This window comes from Python bivittatus, unplaced genomic scaffold (genome assembly GCF_059951505.1).
Source record: "Python bivittatus isolate LINGU-HERP-01145 unplaced genomic scaffold, Pbiv_v1 ctg000480_np1212, whole genome shotgun sequence".
NCBI lineage: Eukaryota > Metazoa > Chordata > Lepidosauria > Squamata > Pythonidae > Python > Python bivittatus.
Window position 1 is genome coordinate 45,574,255 of NW_028277075.1, and position 20,916 is coordinate 45,595,170.

The window sequence follows — 20,916 nt, forward strand, 5'->3', positions numbered from 1 at the left end:
CTAAAACTATTGCAACAGTGACTTCTCTTTTTCCACTGTTCAGTTGGATCTGCAATTGGTGGGGTCGTCGGAAGGCGAGGAGCAACCCAGAGAATTTATACAGTCGATGGGAGCAGGACCATGATTTGCAGAGCTTTGGAGCATTGGGGCTCTTCTATGAATACCTAGAAATGGGTAAACACAAAAGACAATGAAAAGGAGTATTGTGTAGTGGATAAGGATAATACTCTAGGTCATTTCTCTTGGCTGAAATGCTATGTGCATTAAGAGCATTCCACATACACCTTTACATGTGGTAGCATTGACTTGTTCTTTGGAATAAAGAGAGGCCAAATCTGTTCTTTATAAAATATTTCTTCTTTATTTATGCATTTATTTTTTAGATTTAGGTGCTGCCCAACTCAAAATATCTCCAAAGTAGCCTTGTATGTAAAAAGAGATGTACAGGTAGTCCTCATTTAGTGACTGCCTCATTTAGTGACCATTCACAGTTTGGATGGTGATGAAAAAAATAACTTTATGACCTGTCCTTGCATTTACAACATTCGCAGGTCTGTAAAGCAAAGGAAAACTGAAGTAAGATCATAAGCACAGTCATGGCTTCACTTAGCAACTACTTCGCTTAATGACCGAGTTGCTGGTCCCAGTTGTGGTCACAAAACAAGGACTACCTGTAATGTGCATAGAGTGCTCAGAGATTCCATGGATCTCTGGGGGTTCTAGCAGTGGTGTCTGCTTTTTCTTTCAGTCTAGGGAGCAGGGAAAATGATCAGTATTCCTGCATTGGTATTGAACTGGGACAGCAGTTTCATGCTCGATCACTGGGAGTGGGAGTATTATTCCTAACAATATTAATTTCCAAATTGAAGGGGGAAAATACCACATACAAGTTCATATTTTTTTAAAGGGTCAGAGATTCTGAAAGAAATTAATATAAAGGGCACTAGCTTTCAAAAAAAAAAAAGTATTTTAGGGGGGGAAAGGTGAAAAAACATACATTAAGAAATAGCACTGGAGAAACACTAAATCCAAGACTCATAAAGTCAACTGGAAGATATGCACTCCTCTTCATCCACAAGGGGAGAAATGCTAAGCAGCTACACTTACATCCTGCAGACTTTGAAGTTCTAGGGAGGAAACTGAAGAAACTAGGGGATGAGATGGGGTTAATATCATAGATCATCCAATCCATTGAAGGATGCTGGAAAGAGAAATAATATTCCAGGTGAATGTCTGGTTGTCTGAGTGTTGTTCATGGAAGAGATTTGGTTTCTGGGAAATGGTCTGTATAACCTGGACAGTGAACTGCTGGCACATTAAACATTGAATAATAAAATAATAACATCAGATAAGAACTTGTGCACTGCAAGAGTGAGTGGAAGAATAACTAAACCAGGTCTTATTTAAATTGCTCAATGAACAATCAGGACACTGACTCACACATTTCATGGCTCTTGCATTAATGCTCTCATTGTGGAAATAAATAGGATAAGTTTGAACTCTAATTGCAGGGAGGCAAATACCATTTAATAGGTATAACTGAATTATGAGATGATTCTCATGTTTGAAATATAGCAGTTCAAGGATGCAGTTTGTTCAAAAGCAATAGGAGTGTTAGAAAGGGAGGAGGATTTACATTGTATTTTTGCCTGAACAAATATAAAAAATGTTAATGTGGCCATTGTATCGTGCCTTATTTGCAAACTGTTTAGATATTAAACGCAGAAAGTAAAGTAGCTGAAATGTTTTTTAAAACAATTCAGAAAAAGATGCAATAATTTTTTTTTTAAACCCTTTATTCATGATAAAGAAGAATGTCCTTGATTAATGGAACTTTCTTTCATAATGCCAGGTTTGGCCACACAGAGGCACTCAGTTTTAAGAAAACAGAAGTCTGTATAATGGTTTTATAGTGAGGATGCAGCAAGAGCAACTAGAATTATATAAGCTCAGGACATCTTTAAAATCTGTATTTGTTTATGCAGCAGGGTGAATGGCTTGTAAGAGTACAAAATAGCCTTCCTTAATCTGGTGCCCTCCAAATGTGTGGACTTCAACAAGTAGAGCTCAGCAGTAATTAGGGGAATATGGTCTACACATCTGGAGGGTACTCAGGGAAAACCCGATGCAAAGATCAGGTTTGTTTTTTTATTCTGCCTTAAGGAACTTGCAATCTACAACCTAAAATAAGGAACCTTATAAAGTATGAATATGGATATGACAACATATAATAGGTTTTGGTTTAATTTTAAGCAGATATCCTGGGTGATTATGCTAAAGACTTCAATTAAAAAGTGGGGGGGTTTTCAGAGAACAGATTTTAAACCATATGTTGAAATCAAACATTCTGAAGTTTCAATCTGTATATGTTTTAGGTTCAAATCAGTATATATGTTTTATTAATAAATAACTACTGCTAACTTAGACTCATCTATTTTAATATGAACATATATTCTGGAGGTATGAAAAATGTTTCAAAGTTGAAACAGGATACTCTGAGGCTGGAATACTTTGGTGAGGTCAGAACAGTATGTCCTGCTTTGAGGTCAAAACATTTTGCACATCTGATACTGCTTTTCATGTAGGAATATTTCCTCCATTTAAACTCTATTGATTATCTAAGAATGTTTCCGATATCATTAACCATAGAAATCTCAAATATAATTTTTCATAGGTTTCATTCAATTACTTATTTGCTATTTTCTATTCCTATAGTTATTCAGTTCGGATTTATTACTCTGTTTGTGGCCTCTTTTCCTTTGGCCCCCCTACTTGCTCTGATGAACAACATCTTGGAGATTCGAGTTGATTCTTGGAAACTTACAACTCAGTATCGAAGGCCTGTGGCAGCCAAAGCTCATAGCATAGGAATTTGGCAAGAAATCTTAAATGGGATGGCTATCTTATCTGTTGTCACAAATGTAAGTAAACAAAGCCAAACAATATCTAAAACTATTAATAAGAACACTTGCAACAGCTGGAGTTTAAAAATAATGTGCTTCTTTATTCATTTCTTATTTATCCATTCCTCATCATTATAGTTCTAAAAAGCGGTTAACCCTGAGATAGGCAATCTGTGGTTCTTCTGATGCTACTGGTCCGGTACAGGCATCTCCCTGAGTAAGGACAAAATTGGAATTGATGTCTGACATCCAGAGGGCCACAGACTGCCATCCTTTGACTAATGAGCATGTTCCAACATAATCAGGTTTCCTTACAGAAACAAATGTAAACCATGGGATTTCTGTCTAGATAAATTTAACTTGAACTAAATGTTATTTATTCATGAATAAATCATATCTCATTGTTTTTTGCTTCAGTTAGAGCAGAAGTCCTAAGGCCCTTGCTTCCATTTTAATGAACTTGGAATTGTGGCCACAGATTGATTCATTCAGTTTGTATCCACTTTTATGTTCAGCTGGATACTCAGGGAAGTAACAGAACTAAAATAACATTCAAAATACTGAGACACAAAATTAAAATTAATACCAACATTGTTAGCAAGCAAGAATTAAGTTATCTCTCCAACTGGATGTGGCAAAATCACTTGAGGATGGAGCTCGCCAATCTCCTACTCTAATGTCCTTGAACTAGAAACAAGTCTTCGTGTTTCTCAGGCTTTTTAAATTAAAATGGACTGTTTCATCTTCTGGGAGGTTATTGTTTTTCTTCTGTACTTGCTGTGATTATGGTAGGTCACTAATGGTAAGTATGGGTATGCGTGGGCAAAAACCTATTAAATCTTCAATGCCAGTAGTTCTGGCCTACTTGAAAGATTAACATAGACATGGCATGCAGTGTATCCAATTGTAAACCAAATTATCTTTTGCCACCCAGAAGTTAATCAGATATTATATGCATAGAACATAAAAAATATACCTAAATTAACATAAAGAACCATTTGTTTCCTGCAGGCATTTATTGTAGCCTTCACATCTGATATGATTCCTCGATTGGTTTACTATTATGCCTATTTTTCGGATCCTGGTTTACCCATGACTGGATACATTAATAATAGCCTTTCAGTATTCCAAATCTCAGATTTTCCTGAAAAACACAGACCTGAACAGAACCCAGGCAAATTTACCAGTTGCAGGTTAGTTGTAATTAATCTATTTTGTACTTTATGTTTTCATAGTAACAATTAACAATTATACATGTGATATTGGTTGTGATTTTCTGATCTTTGCCTGTGTTCTGTTGACCTCTTATGAGCTGAATCAGAGGCTTTCTAGCCATCAAGTTGTGTGACAGCGGAGGTGCCTGCAGACAAGATGCGTTTATAATAATTAATATGAAAAGTATCAAAAGTATCAATTATAGAAGTAGGGGAATGTAGTTATTCAAATTTTTCATTCATTTAATTCAGATGTAATGCTAAGGTACAGTTTGTTCAGCTTAATTATCTGAATCCATCTCAGACAACAGACCTTAGTTTGTTTGACAACCGCAGAGTTTGAAGTTGGTTTACAAACCATGGTTTATTTTAAGCAATCTTGAACTCAGAACTGGTTTATTCTTGGCTTGAATTTGTAACTCATTTGAACCTTTGTCAGTCTACAGAGCCACAGGGCAAATACAGCTAAAAAGGGTATTTTCTTCAAGCTAAACTCTGTTTCCCCGGAAGTCAAAACAACATATTTGCTCTCATAAACTACAACAAAATACACAAAGTTGGGATATACCCAATGAAGAAAATTCAGAAACACACATTCCATATCTTAAAAATCCCACACTTAAGAACCGCCCTCCCCAAATCTAAAAGTTGCCCACTGCAGGTCTCTTCTACAGACACCCCATCCATCAGTCAACAAAAAGCACACTACCACAACCACACAAATCCTCAACTATTGCTAGGAGTCTGGAGAAATTGGCCAAACAAATTTGCTAAAGTGCCAGATTGATTCTAGCTTATTCCACAAGCTATAGTCAAAACAAATCTTCCGTCTTTGGTAGCAATGTGCAAAAAATGTAAGGAATGACATTGCGCCTTCCTCTTCCCCACGCATTTTGATATGGATTTGCACTTTTTAGTAGGAATACCTTGTTTATCCTTTGTATCATCTCAAGCTGGTCTAAGAGGAAACGCACATAAAATTGGGGTAGATGGGTGTTGCACAGTGCATGTTTCCAGGGCCTTTGTAAAGATAATTCACATGTGAACTACTGTTAGGCACAGATATCCCCCTGTAGTCCCAGTTCCTATCTCTCCAGCATTCTTGTCGGACACATGCCTTATTATGTGCCTGTAGAAGAATGGGGTTCCCACTTTACATGATTTTGCATAGTTTTTCCCATAGCTTTTAGTGTAACATGAAAGGGTTGCCATATCTATGACGTAGCTCTCCTGGTGACCACTATCTCTATTTCTTTGCTGTCTTCTAATGGTCATATACTTGTCCTATGCAGTACATTTCATTGCCTTTTAGCAATTAAATCTTCCTATTTAACTTGCACACTGGAAACTTTCATAAACTGTTTTGAACAAAGTTCCTATTGCCCATCTTGTCTTCGGTTGTTCATTTTTGCCACCCCATGTTTCATTTTGCAATACTGTGCTGTCCAAACTTCACCTTATGATAGCTTTAAATATGTGTATTTTTTTTTCTGTGAATATATTCTCACACTTGGCTTTTGTTATGCCTGAACAAATGATAGACATGAGTCAGATCTTGTACTTAAAAAAACAAAACATTAAAATCAGGATCAAAAGTCTTCTTAACTGTCAGCTTTATATGAATGTAAATGCCACAGCAATTGTAATCTGTCTGTTTCAGTGTAGCCCCTCACCTTTAGATGTTTATATTCAACAGGTACAGGGATTATCGATATCCACCAGACCATGAGAAGCAATACATGCACACAATGCAATTCTGGCACATCTTGGCTGCAAAAATGGCTTTTATAATTATTATGGAGGTAAAATAAATTATATATCAAATTAAATATATAAATAAATATTTATTATTTATTCAGAACTGTTTTATATTGTATTTTTAATTGATTTTATCTTCTCTGTAAACCAGCCAGAGTCATTTGGGCAGTGACAAATTTTATATATATATATATGCATATGTATATTTATTATTATAATTGATGTCTTCTACTCCTCTCCTGAAATCAATATGCTAGAGTGTCAGTCTGAAGTTAGCGTTGTTGTTTTTTTAATTTTAATTTTAATTTAATTTTAAATTTTAATTTAATTTTAATGAAAGCAAGTGGAGCTTTTGATGGTACACATTTTTTTTGGTTATGAAAATAGCTATTAAAAATCAGAACAAAATGCTGAGGACTTACACACAGCATTCTACTAACCATATAGTGCTAGAAAAATACAGTGTAGGGTAAAGGTAAAATAAATGTAGTCTGGGGGTCACATGTAGACTGCCAGAATGATTTTCTGGCTCCCAACTGTGGACCTTTAGGACTTTTTTTTTTTTTTTTGCATTTGGGGGAACAGATGGATTTAAAAGTATTTTTCCCCTTTAATCTCCTGAGAATTCTCTTCTCATAATGGATCCTGGCTCTGCCAACTTCAGAGGGCAATTATTCACATGCCACAGAAACTCTGGTGTGGCCTTTGAGCTGTGACAGTTGCATACATTGAGTGTAAAACAGGATGCCACTGCAAACAGAATATACTGGGAACTCTCCTGTTTTATGTTGATCGTGGTAAGGGAATCTATTTTTAAAACAAGCAAGGAATATTTTTCATTTGTGCTCACTTACATTCATACCAGGAATATTGGACTGCAAGCATTTCTAAGAAGCTGGAATATATAGAAAAAATTAGTACTGTTTTAGGCCTAAAGAAGACAATTTTTTTTTCATTTATTAAATTTACATGCCACCCATCTGCCCTGGAAGGGGAGACTATCGTGTTAATTGTGTGAATGCAGTTAACCTGCTTAATTTTTATTATAAAAGTAGAAGTTGAATGGCCTTAGAACCTGGGAGTAATTGGAAAGTTTTCATTAATTCTAAAGAAATCCTTTCTTTTTTCTTAAGGAAAGAAAAATAGGGAAAGAATTAAATTTTTGTTTTCCACCTCTTAACAATTTTGGCTGCTTTCATAATAAGTGAGTTGAAATCCTGGTGCAACTTGACTCTTAATTATGAAGGAATTACCTACTTACCCAGAGTTGTTATGAATGGGTGGCTGTAACACATGAAAAGTATAAGTCAATAAATTGCAAAATAAATTCTCATTTTTATTCTTTGTCATTAGTATTTACTACTTGCTAATTATTGCTAAATTATATACTATTATTTACTAGGCACCTACAAAAGTTAGCCTAGTGTATATGTATCTATATACAGTCAGGTCCAGAAATATTGGGACATCGACACAATTCTAACATCTTTGGCTCTATACACCACCACAATGGATTTGGAATGAAACAAACACAATGTGAGTTAACTGCAGACTGTCAGCTTTAATTTGAGGGTATGTACATCCAACTCAGGTGAACGGTGTAGGAATTACAACAGTTTGCATATGTGCCTCCCACTTGTTAAGGGACCAAAAGTAATGGGACAATTGGCTTCTCAGCTGTTCCATGGCCAGGTGTGTGATATTCCCTCAGTACCCCAATTACAATGTGCAGATAAAAAAAAAAACGCCCAGAGTTCATTTCAAGTGTGCTATTTGCATTTGGAATCTGTTGCTGTCAACTCTCAAGATGAAATCCAAAGAGCTGTCACTATCAGTGAAGCAAGCCATCATTAGGCTGAAGAAACAAAACAAACCCATCAGAGAGATAACAAGAACATTAGGCATTATCAAGAGAATGTACAAGAAGAAGAAGAAAGACAATATTTACAGAAAGCGAAATTGCCTCAGATACCTAAAGACATTGAAATAATGTTAGAGGGGAATATAACTATGATGGAATTAACAGAAGCTCTAAAAAAGCAGAATGTCGGGAAAGCCCCGGGTCCAGATGGACTGCCAGTGGAATTTTACAAAACCTTCCAGGACATATTGAGCCTTCAACTATTGGAAGTTATGAATGAGGTTATGACAAAGAAGAGGATACCCCAAACATGGACTGAAGCATATATTACACTTATACCAAAGGAGGACGCTGACCCACAACAGGTTAAAAATTATAGACCTATATCCTTATTAAATTCAGATTATAAAATTTTTGCTTCAATATTGGCAGAAAGACTAAAAAGATATTTGAATAACTTTATCCATGTTGATCAAAACGGATTTTTGCCAAAGAGACAAATTAAAGACAACATGAGAGTAATTCTCGACACATTGGAATACTATGAGGCACATCCTGAAAAGCAAATGGCCTTGATATTTTTAGATGCACAAAAAGCCTTTGACAACGTGAATTGGCGATTTATGCTACTGCAATTGGAACAAATGGGCTTTGGTAGAAAATTTACCCAAGCCATTGAAACAATATATCACAAGCAGACTGCAAAAATTATGATAAATGGAGATTTAACAGAACAGATAGACATAACAAAAGGGACGAGACAAGGTTGTCCACTATCGCCCTTGTTGTTTGTCTTAACATTAGAAGTGTTGAACAGGAATATAAGAGAAGAGAAAGAAATAAAAGGAATGAAGATCAAAAGGAAGAGTACAAATTGCAAGCCTTCGCAGATGACCTAGTATTTATACTAGAGGACCCACTGGAAACAGCACCTAAATTAATTGAAAAGATAGAAGAATATGGAAAAGTAGCAGGATTAAAAATAAACAAAGATAAAACAAAGATATTAACAAAGAATATGTTAGCAAGGCAAAAGAAAGAATTGGAAGAAGTCTTGGAAATACAGGTCACAAACAGGGTTAAATACCTAGGGATATATATTACACCAAGATGTAGTACATTGAAGGAGGATAATTATGTTAAACTTAAACGACAGATTGCAATAGATCTGACAAAATGGGAGAATTTACAATTATCAATGATTGGGAGAATATCCACTATTAAGATGAATATATTGCCTAGGATCTTATATCTATTCCAGACAATTCCAATTCGTTTAGGGAAAGAGTTTTTTGATGATTTAAATAAAATTGTATTGAAATACATCTGGCAGGGTAAAAAGGCAAGAATAAAGCTTAAATTACTACAAGATGCAAGAGTAAGAGGTGGGTTTGCCTTGCCTAACTGGGAATTATACTATCAGGCGACAAATCTGATGTGGGTAAAGGATTGGATAACTTTAAGAAATAATAGACTATTGACCTTAGAGGGACATGACCTGTTGTTGGGCTGGCATGCTTTCTTATGGTATAAGGGAACGAAAACACAGGGCTACTTTAGAAGGCATTATATTCGAGAGGCATTGTTTTTAAACTGGGAGAAGACAAGAAGACAATATTATTTAAAAGTTCCACGATGGATATCCACTATTGAAGCCTTTTCTTATTCAATAACATATAAAAAGGAACAAACAGTTAGATATACTGAGATATTGAATGAAAAGGGTGAACTTAAAACTATGCAAGCGTTGGAAGAACAAGGTATAAAAATGAACTGGTTCTCATATTTGCAAATACAATCTAGATTCGATAAAGATTTTAAAGCAGAAGGTATTTATGATGAGCTGACTGTTTTAGACAAAATTTTGATGGGTACTGATGAAAAGGTGATTAAAAAACTTTATGGACATTTACTAGAATTTAAGATGGAGGAAGAACAGGTTAAAGATACAATGATCGCATGGGGGAAAAATTTTGGATACGGAATTGATTTAGAGAAGTGGCAAAAATTATGGTCTCAAAACTATAAAATGACAATGTCAACTGCATATAAAGAAAATCTGTATAAGATGTTTTATAGGTGGCATTTACCTCCAGCAAGGATTGCGAGAATGTACAAGAACAAGTCTGATAAATGTTGGAAGTGTCATCAGAAGCCCGGTACATATTACCATATGTGGTGGACATGCCCAGAAGCTAAAAGATATTGGATTAAAATCCACACATGGTTGGAAAAAATGATAAAACAACATATAGACTTTAAACCAGAGATATTCCTATTAGGAATTATACCTGAAACATATAGTAAAGAACTGAAATATTTGATTGTAAATGTTCTGACAGCGGCTAGAATTGTATTTGCTAAAAATTGGAAAAATGAAAAAGTACCTATGCAGGAGGAAGTCATTAAGAAAATTATGGAATGTGCAGAGATGAGTAAATTAACATTTGAAATTAGAGAGCAAGAAGATAAACAATTCTATATGATATGGGATTTGTTTTATCAATGGTTGGATGAAAAGATATAGTAATGTAATAGATCAGCAAATTATATAATAGAAACTTGACAAACTGATATAAATTACTATATATATATATATATATATATATATATATATATATATATATATATATAATCAATGGATAAAAATGATATAAATCCTATTATGAAAGCTGGTGTTATAGACTAGTAACAAATGAATAATAATTGATAATTGATAAATATATAAATATGTGTTAGATAGATGACATGAGATTCTATATAAATGATGAGTGAAGATTATGAAAGGATGGCACAAATGATTGGTAACTGGCTGACACACGGTTTAAAATGGAAGATGGTTTTTTTTATGCTTTTTATGTTATTGTTTGTTTGTGTTTGTTGTAAAAAATAAAAAATTTATAAAAAAAAAAAAAAAGAACATTAGGCGTGGCCAAAACAACTGTTTGGAACATTCTCAAAAAGAAGGAACGCACCGGTGAGCTCAGCAACACAAAAGACCCGGGAGACAAAGGAAAACAACTGTGGTGGATGACCGAAGAATCCTTTCCCTAGTGAAGAAAACACCCTTCACAACAGTTGGCCAGATCAAGAACGCTCTCCAGGAGGTAGGTGTATGTGTGTCAAAGTCAACAATCAAAAGAAGACATCACCAGAGTGAATACAGAGGGTTCACCACAAGATGTAAACCATCGGTGAGCCTCAAAAACAGGAAGGCCAGATTAGACATCTAAAAAAGCCTTCACAGTTCTGGAACAACATCCTATGGACAGATGAGACCAAGATCAACTTGTACCAGAGTGATGGGAAGAGAAGAGTATGGAGAAGGAAAGGAATTGCTCATGATCCTAAGCATGTCACCTCATCAGTGAAGCATGGTGGTGGTGGTGTCATGGCGTGGGCATGTATGGCTGCCAATGGAACTGGTTCTCTTGTATTTATTGATGATGTGACTGCTGACAAAAGCAGCAGGATGAATTCTGCAGTGTTTCGGGCAATATTATCTGCTCACACTCAGCCAAATGCTGCAGAACTCATTGGACGGCGCTTCACAGTACAGATGGACAATGACCCAAAGCATACTGCAAAAGCAACCAAAGAGTTTTTGAAGGGACAGAAGTGGAATGTTATGCAATGGCCAAGTCAATCACCTGACCTGAATCCCATTGAGCATGCATTTCACTTGCTGAAGACAAAACTGAAGGGAAAATGCCCCAAGAACAAGCAGGAACTGAAGTCAGTTGCAGTAGAGGCCTGGCAGAGCATCACCAGGGATGAAACCCAGCGTCTGGTGATGTCTATGCGTTCCAGGCTTCAGGCTGTGATTGACTGCAACAGATTTGCAACCAAGTATTAAAAAGGGAAAGTTTGATTTATGATTATTATTCTGTCCCATTACTTTTGGTCCCTTAACAAGTGGGAGGCACATATGCAAACTGTTGTAATTCCTACACCGTTCACCTGAGTTGGATGTACATAGCCTCAAATTAAAGCTGACAGTCTGCAGTTAAAGCACATTGTGTTTGTTTCATTCCAAATCCATTGTGGTGGTGTATAGAGCCAAAGATGTTAGAATTGTGTCGATGTCCCAATATTTCTGAACCTGACTGTATGTGTGCATGTGTATATATGTACATATTGGATTTTGAGGCCTCTTAACTCCAGAAAGATTCTGGGTGGCTTATAATATTTAAAATGCCTAATTTAGAAACAAGATTGGCCAGACAAAACATAAATAGAATGTAAAGAAGACTCAATAGGCATCACAAAAACCCTAATCTCAGGCTTGAGAACAGAGCTAGGTCTTAAGAGGCTTCCAGAACACTTGCAGAGTGGGACCCATATATATATCTTGGGGGGGGGGGGGTGGATGTTGTTCCAGAGTGCAGAGGATTCAACAGAGAAGGCATATTCCCTTGTTCCTGCAAGAAGATACTATTTAACGAAGGGGGCCTGCAGAGCACCCACTCTGCCGGAGCATGCCAGAGAGGCAGACTTAACTCGAGTTAGGTGGTCCCTCAAATAAGCAGGCGCTATTCCATGAAGGGCTTTATAGATGATCACCAACACCTTGAATTGCACCCAGAAGCTGACTGGTAACTAGTGCAGCTCATGCAGCAGCAATGACACGTGGATATAACAAGGAGCCACCTGTGTGCGTATGTATGAATAGGTAGGTAGGTAAGTAAATAGATAGACAGACAGACAGTTTGGTCTAGTGGTTAAGGTATTGGACTAATAATGGGGAAGCTGGAGTTCTAGTCCTGCCTTAAGCTTGGAAGCCAGCTGGATGACTTTGGGCCAGTCGCTCTCTCTCAGCCTTAGGCAATGGCAAACCATTTCCAGAAAATGTACACATATATGTATGCATGTGTGTGTGTATGCACACATACATTAACACATATACATATACACACACATGCATACTTACTATCCTTAATTTTCTAGGTGCCCAGTAAATAACAGCATATTTAAAATGAGACCTGTGACAGAAAGTTGCATTGTGGAGTATTTTTCCACAGACTGCTAGCTATCTAACCATGCAATTTCTAAGCTATCATTTTCTTTTCCATGGGTATCCACAACGGAGGCAGAAGGAGTAGAGGAACAAAGGGAACAAAATATGTGTGATTGTGTTTGGATGCAAATACATAAAGGCAGAATTTGCATGATGGCATCACTGTGTGTGTCATTTTGGCATCCACAATTCTATTCCTTCTTTGTTCTGGCTTGCTTCTCAGCAGCCAGTCAAAATTTTACAGTCACTGAACATGTTCAGTCCCTGTTGGACTATTTTAGAGTCCCCCTTAATACACTCATATGTGCATACATGGTGACTGACACACATGCACATTTATAACACATGTATGTGTGTCAGTCACCATGCATGCACATACATATGCATTGTTCTGCAAGGTCAGGGGTTCTCTACAGTCTATTGATAACCTGCTTTTGAGCACGATCATTTTCACTACGTAAAGATTGGCATTTAGACAACTGAATTTGCTGTTAGTATGTGAAAGATGGCAGTTGTTGCATTGAACTTGGACCTTCAGAATCTGTATAGTCTCCTTTTGTGAGTTAAGAACTCAGTCAGAAGTGATTTTAAATGAGGGAGGCCACTTAATTTTTAATGATTCAGTGTACACTTTTATGGTAGTAGGAGCATTCTTTTATAGATTACTGTACCAGTTATCCAGCCACTGGTACATTACTAAGGTTGGCAATCACACAAAACATTATGTTTCTTTAATGTTGCAGAGGTGCTAAACTTCACTTGTCCAAGTGCACATTGCAAATGTTTAAAACGGGGAGGAGAAATGATGCTTTGTTTCCATAACCTCTTTTCATACATCCTTCTGTTTTATGTTATCCTCCAGCATGTTGTCTTCATTGTAAAATTCTTTGTGGCCTGGATGATTCCAGATGTCCCCTCCGAGGTGAAGGCCAAAATAAAGCGTGAGAAGTACTTAACACAAAAAATCTTACATGAGTATGAACTCAATAAACTGAGGCAGAAGTTGTGTGAAGGTAGGACCTGTGCCAGCATGGAAAAGGAAGTCATAGCTAGTGAAGGAAGAGTGGAGTTATCAGAGGTGATGTAACTTGAAGAGTGACTATTTGCCTGGAATTCCAGCCTGTGAAATTTTGTTGTTCAGAATCTACAATGAGCTCTCTGCTCAGTAAGCCTTGAAAGCTATCCGGTATTTTTAATCAATCTATTTGTGGAACCAAAAAATATTTAAGAAAGAGACAACACGGTTTGGCTGTTGGGCAGTCAACAGACCTTTTTTTTTTTTCTTTGTTTTGGCTCTATAACTTTGAAAAACAGGCTGCAGCTTATGGCACTGCATTCTCTCTTCCACTGCCTTGCTTTTGTAAAACTGTATGCTTTCTTGGAAATACTATTGTCTTAAGTGTTTTTGTAATGAATAACTCCCAGTTTTCCATGTTGTAAGCAGGGGCTCAAAGTCATAACTGCCAAGTCTGATGAGGGCTTCCCCATGATGAGGTTTGGGGAGTTGCCAAGAAAGACACAGAATTCTCCCAACCCAGATTTTTATATATGTATGTATAAATCAAATGATAAGGCTAAGAGTCTGATGTGAAGTCTTCCACTTATTGCACTGTCAACTCATGGTGCTAGAGATGGAAAGGAAATTGTGTTATTTTATCATTGTCTTGGGATTTTAAGGTACACTATAGATTATGGTGACCCTTTCTCATTTTAATATGCCTGTTCCCAAATTCAAAGTCACTGTCAGTCTAGTAGTAATTGTTAACTTTGATGCGATTGAGAGGGTTTAGCACAGCAAATCTATGTATCTTAGAGAAGCCTTTTTGGAAAGCATCAACCAAGAGGTAAATTAAATACAATGTTAGAAAATCAGATGCCTTGCTCAGTATTAAAGAACTACTATTCTGTAATTCTCTGCTTGCTCATAGGAACTGTCATGCTGTTTTTAGCTTTGGTCTTCGTAAGGTATTTGAGCATTTAATACTTGGAAAATCTTGCACATATCATGAATGTGTTTCTGTTACACAAATCTGCACCTTCAAATACCTTTTTGAGGTAGACAGTCTATTTTGTATGATCTTTTTAAGGCTTAAATAATTGAATTATAGATTATTAATTAGAGTACTAAATTTGATTACTTTGCCCTCTAAATCAAAACTCAAAACCAAAATTAATATGAAATTAAGTTGGAAATGTATTTGATAAAAACCCAAATCACTGAAATGATATGAATTTTTGCCCACTAAACCAGGAATCCTTAAATAGTTAAAAGAGCATTATATTTTCAAAGAAGGGCTATCAACAGAGCCATTTGCTGTGACTCTGCCTTAAAAGTTTATCTGTTTGTGTTTGTAAAGAGTATGTCTTCTTAATATTTAATGAATGAAAGATCCTGCCATTGGTATAGCCAGAGTCCCAATACTAAGAAATTGTGATTGTTTGAATGTTGTCAAGAAATATATCCTTAGAAGGGGTATGTATGTTGAAATGATTTTGCAGATTTATTGCCTTATTTATCTATTTAGTGTGTCTTATATATGCAAAACTAATTATAAGCCTTTTACATTTGGTTTCATTGCTTTGTTATATAATTTTAAAGAATTGCAACTATTTTTGACAATTCACTACAATTTTATCGCCAAGTCTGTTTTACCATTGCTTAGTGCCTTGTGTATATTCACTACGGGAAGAAAGAATGGATGTGAAAAAGTTTAGTTTTTTTAACTATGTAGCATAATGTGATATACAAATAAGTTCATAGGTATCATGAGGATAGCACCTTTTATACTTAACCATGTCTGTCAATAAGTTATCAGGACAGGACAAGTTTTGCAAACTTCCAGTTGGGTTAATTCTTTATAATCCAACTGAATGATAACCAAGAAATACAAACCTTACTGGATTCTGTCAGTCAAAATGAAGCATGTTGGACATCATAATATTTCATGATGGTAAAATGCTTGTACTCTGTAAGTTGTGCTCAGTTGTTAAATACTGAAAAAGAAATGCCAGGCAACATGTGAACCAGAATTTCCATTTCTGATTGTAAAAGAGGTGAATTATACGCTCCAAATACTATGGAAAATATTTTAATCAATGAAAATGTTCTTTCAGAGAAAACAATAGCCCTCTTATTTTTGATTGATAGACGCAGCATTCCCAGATTTATGTTTACAGTGCTGCCTAAATTGTACAAGACCCAAAAGTGACTATGCAGTGATGCTGTCTGTCATTTGATTTTCTTTGCCCAAGTCTCCAGGAACTAAAATCATTTTATAGGTTTTGAATAATGTTAACATAGCATCAGAGGAAAGTAGTATTTGGATTAGATCAAAATTGGTATCAAATGTGTCAGAACCTTCCACCTTTTCATATGCAAATACAGAGAACCTTTGGTATATGCCATAACCTGTGTGTTAGAGTACTGATTAGTATAACCAGCTGCCTAATCCCTACAAGAACAAATCACCATTACCCTCTCATCCAGTATCTTATTTATGCATAGGTCATAGAATCAATGCATAATTTATGGTGTTGGGTGTATGTTTGGGAAATGGTATGACAATAACTTCTGTGCTCTGAATTGTACTGAGAACTAACTACTATCTCTCACACATTTTGAATCAACATTTTTTAGCATCCTTAAACAGCCTTGTTTACTTTTTTGTTACTATTTGTGATTAGTTTAATGTGCTAAAGAATACTATTTTAGTGCAAAAGTGTATGTATAGCTAAGAAAAAAAATACATAATGTGCATTTCAGTTTGCCAAAGATGCATTGCAATCACCAGAAATCTACCTATGTAGCCATCACCCCATGCACTTCATAACTGAACATCACTGGTTCTTTCTTTACAAATGTTCTTGTAAAGCAAAACGGAGAATGTGCACTATTTGCATTAATGCCATATGTAAATCCTCGTCACAATGCTTTGTAACAAAGTGCAGCAAACAGTGCATTTAAAATCAACACTATCCTGGTTTCATGAATTATCATTAAAAACTATTCTTGTTTCAGGTGTCAATGTATGTAGGGTTTGTTTGACTTTTTAATTTGTCATTCTAAGTATTTTGTGCTACATTGACTTTTTTTTTTAAAAGGAACGAGATGCAGAGAAAAAGACTGAAATAATATGTGGTTGTATCAAATTCTACTGTATGTTGTTATTTGACAAGTTCAGTTGAAATTTCACAAAAGCAGATGCTTATTGTTTCTCTGTCCTCTGTCCAGGGTAACTGAAAGCAGGGGAATGGGTGAATAATGTTTAAAATAAATTTATTCTGACTGTGTTTATTTGCATGGCTTGCTGTTTGAGTAGATTATGGGACAAGCCATAAGTGTGTCCCAAAGCCAGAACCAAAGCAGTCGCTACATAGTGCACCATATTTTTGAACAATTATTTCAGTTGGTTCATTTGAAAAAGAATAATTGGTTTTCAGTTTGTACATAAATGCTACCACTTTATTCCTTGAATCTGTATGTCTGAGTCTATAATGAGACCCATTAAATTCACTGACAATCACTTTCTTGTGTGTATGGAATTGCAACCAGAGGCAGCTCTCCCAGAGTTCTTGAGAACAGCAGTTGGCTAATTCAATGGCCAGCATGCATCTTCTGAACAAACTGCTTTCAAGAGAAGAATGGGAAGAAGGAGAAAGTGGGACTCAACCTATCACATCTTAAAAGAGTGATTGAATAAAATGCCAATTTTAGGACCACCAGATCTGGGTTGCCAACATCCAGTTGACTGTTAGCACCAGAGTTCAACATTTTTGTATCTTTTTGCTGCCTTCTAGTGGTCATCCAGATTTCTGTAGCCCTAAATATGCATACATAATACACTTCTATCAGTGTCTTTTTACTTTAATTAGTTAAAGTAAAAGTAGTTAAATACTTTTTCTCATCTGCTTGCATAATTTTAGCGTGGATTGCTTTGGACAAATTTCCGACTTGTCATCTTGTGTTTGGTTGTTAATCCATATTCTCCCATGGTTCACACTAATGCTGTCCAAACACCATCTTATGATAGTTTAAAATATGCGCATTTTGTTCTGCAAAATTAGTTTGCAGTATTGCTTTGCTGTCATCTAATGGTCACCCAGTTATTTTTAGCTCAGATCTGATAACCGTGATTTAGTCTCTATCTTGACACTAATTGCAGTTCTATCCAAGCAATGCAAACTGCATGGAGCTCACGTACTAGATGCCACAATTAAGCAAGCAGGATACATATGATATCCTTTAGTGCATGTTAGACCCAATCTTGACCCAGTCATACACCTGCTGTAAAACATATAAATCTTTGTAAGTTCACTCTTAATGTATCTCTGTCAATACTATTATAATAGCCATATTTCAATGAGAAAAAAATGCTACATTTCACAATCTATGATATATCAAGTAGAATTCAAATGAAGTTAAAGATACTACCAAATATTTCATCTTAATGTGGAATGTTCCTTTCCTAGGATAAACAGTGTACAGTACATGATAAGATTATTTGAATTTGTGCTTATGATCAGGAATTCCCCCCACTGCCGTCATACTCTACCCAGACTGAGTTCACACATCACACAAAATCATAATCTAGCTTTATTTTGTTTGGTTGGTTATTACGTGCAGGGGGATCCCAAACATGGTGGTTTATAAATCACAGGATATGGATTAGCCTGACGTGAACTCAGTTACTTTAATAAAGATAGTTAATTAAATGAGCCATGGCTTAGCATGATTTGTGAATTGTCACATACTTCTTACAGAAAATGATTGTGCTACAAGATGTGAGCAAAGCAAAAGTATCTTCTACAGTTGATTCTTAATTGTATTATAATGGAACCTGGTTATGTTATGTTACCCATCTCAAATCAGGGGGTGGGGATGGGGGTCGAATCTTGGAAAAAAGACCCCAAATATATTTGCTTTTTAGCTGAGGAGGTCTGTGTCATTTCTTTCCTATAAAAATTCTAATATGTACACTGGTCGCTGTCATGATAAGGTCTGCAATACAGTGAGTGGGATTTTTGGCTAACAGTTGGATTCAAAATGCAAATAATTCAGTAAGGTTTTTTTGAGGGGGGAAGTGACATCAGTAGCAAATGTGTTCAGCTTATTCTGTGACATGTTGACCATGAAATATTTTGTTTATATCTGCAGTTCTTTGCCATTGTAGCTTTGTGGCAACTTTAGGAAGGGCTTTAGGGGCTATACCCAGAGTTGCATGTTGTCCAGTCATCTTCTAAATAGGATGTATGGTGATCCTGAGCCTTGTTATAGGAAATGAAGAACTGGAGATAGCCCGTGATCAGGGCATTTGCAGAGGAGGTGAAAGTCAAAATGGCACCTGGAACTGTGCAAAGGCCTGCCCTTTCTATGTGTGTTGTACATGTGATTGCAGCCACCACCATGATGCTTGACTGCCCCCTGCAGACAATCTTGCCTATGACGCTGTAACCCCTTCTATTCCTGGTTGTAAGGCATTTCTGTCCACCCTTGGCAAAAGCTATGAGCCTTCATGATGGCTGGGATTCAAGGACAAATTATCCAAAATATCTGGATTAGAGATATCATGAGACTATTGGTCTGATAATTGTTGGTCAGAGCAATAGGTATTCCAAACAATACTAAGCTACTCTGTTAGACTACTCAGAATGCTGTTTTCCTTCTTTCATTAGAGAATAGAGAAAATCAATCCATCCCCAAGAGAATAATGAAGGAAAATAGCTAGAACAGGATTTCCTTTGTTTCTCTGTCGGTTACATTGTGGGGGGGGAGGAAAGACACTGTGCTGTCATGAATATATCTGACTGATAACACTTTTCTCCTTATTTCTAATACAAAGCATAATTTTAGCATAATTAGAAGGGTAGTTGCAAGGTACAGCTAAGGAATACCTTAGGAAATACCAATCAGTGTTTTAATCTGCTAGGCTATATAAGTATGAAGGTTGTGCAAATCCTTCAAAAGAACTGCTTTAGAACATAAAAGAACATGTACAAAACATCTCTTGAAAGATTTGCCCAGTGCTAATACATTTCAGTAAAAGCAACAATCATTTGTCCAAATAACTACATATAGAATGACATTGGATTCCTATGAATACTAACTTAATATACAGACATATTAAGTAACATTCCATGATTCCAAAAGCATCAGAAAAGATGCCAGCAAAATGCATAATAGGGATTTTGTAGTAAATGTATGCTAATAAAATTCACCAAAGAATCATGCAAGATGTGTAGGTGAAGTTGATGCACTTTAGGAGTTAATGAATTAGTATTAGACAAATTAACCTAATGATCCCCCAGTTAGGGAAAGAAATTAGATATATTGTGGTTAATGAGAACTACAAGTCTAACTTGCAGCAAAGCAGTGAAATTTTACAGGGTGCAGAGGTTGATTCTGTTCATATTGAGGAAGAAGCTATTTCTGGGTTGAACTCCTGTGCTGCTTTTTGATTTTCTACTTATAATAGTAATAGAATACTTACAATACATGTTTTAAGATTGTGTTGTTTCTTAGTTCCATTTCTGTCTTAAATCCCAAACTCTGGATCTATGACAATGGAAGAACACAGAACTACACTCCTATTTATTTCTTATCCATTCCATCTCATTAATTGTTCTTGATCTTTAGACCCATCCATTGATTCTACTGAATCTACTTGTTGCTGTCTAGTTTCTCATCCTGCTTCATCCACAGTGAATGATAGCAATGATGAAAATCTTTGCTGGAACAGAAGTGTTCAAAAGAGAAGGAAGAGACATCTACCTCTGCTTATAGTATTATCAACCAAAGAGAGGTGGGAGTTTTCTGCAATGTTTATTGTGGATTTCTGTCTTCTGATTTGGGCAACGTGGCTTCTTTAACTGCCAGCAGCTCTGAGTAAGCTAAGCAACTTCCCTCCACCTCTGCACACACCCACTGGTGTTTAGAAATTCCGTGCGTTATGTATCTGCAGTACATAGTTGCAGTAGACAGAACTGCTGCATCAAATGTGAATTTGTTCTTCCACGTATGGATGTCATTTCAGCTTGTGAGTAGAAGAAACAGAAGTCTGACAAATGATTCCCGAAAGAGCTCTTACAGATACTAATCTTGGTGTTCAAAGTAAAATATTACAGCAATGTTAATGTTTTTTTCAGAGATGCAATAAACATTCTGTT

General features: G+C 36.1%; 1 protein-coding gene across 5 annotated transcripts in view; it reads left to right on the forward strand.

Annotated features, from left to right (window-relative positions):
- The window catches only part of ANO5 (anoctamin 5), a 75,091-nt gene extending 54,800 nt beyond the window's left edge, over window positions 1-20,291 (forward strand). For all 5 annotated transcript variants that reach the window (XM_088145839.1, XM_088145835.1, XM_088145836.1 and 2 more), the window contains 5 exons: window positions 44-174; window positions 2,716-2,921; window positions 3,915-4,096; window positions 5,814-5,919; window positions 13,616-20,291. In XM_088145839.1, the coding sequence (XP_088001965.1) occupies window positions 44-174; window positions 2,716-2,921; window positions 3,915-4,096; window positions 5,814-5,919; window positions 13,616-13,840 (850 nt within the window). In that variant the 3' untranslated portion in view covers window positions 13,841-20,291. The remainder of the gene's footprint in view (window positions 1-43; window positions 175-2,715; window positions 2,922-3,914; window positions 4,097-5,813; window positions 5,920-13,615) is intronic.
- The last annotated feature ends 625 nt before the right edge of the window (window positions 20,292-20,916 follow it).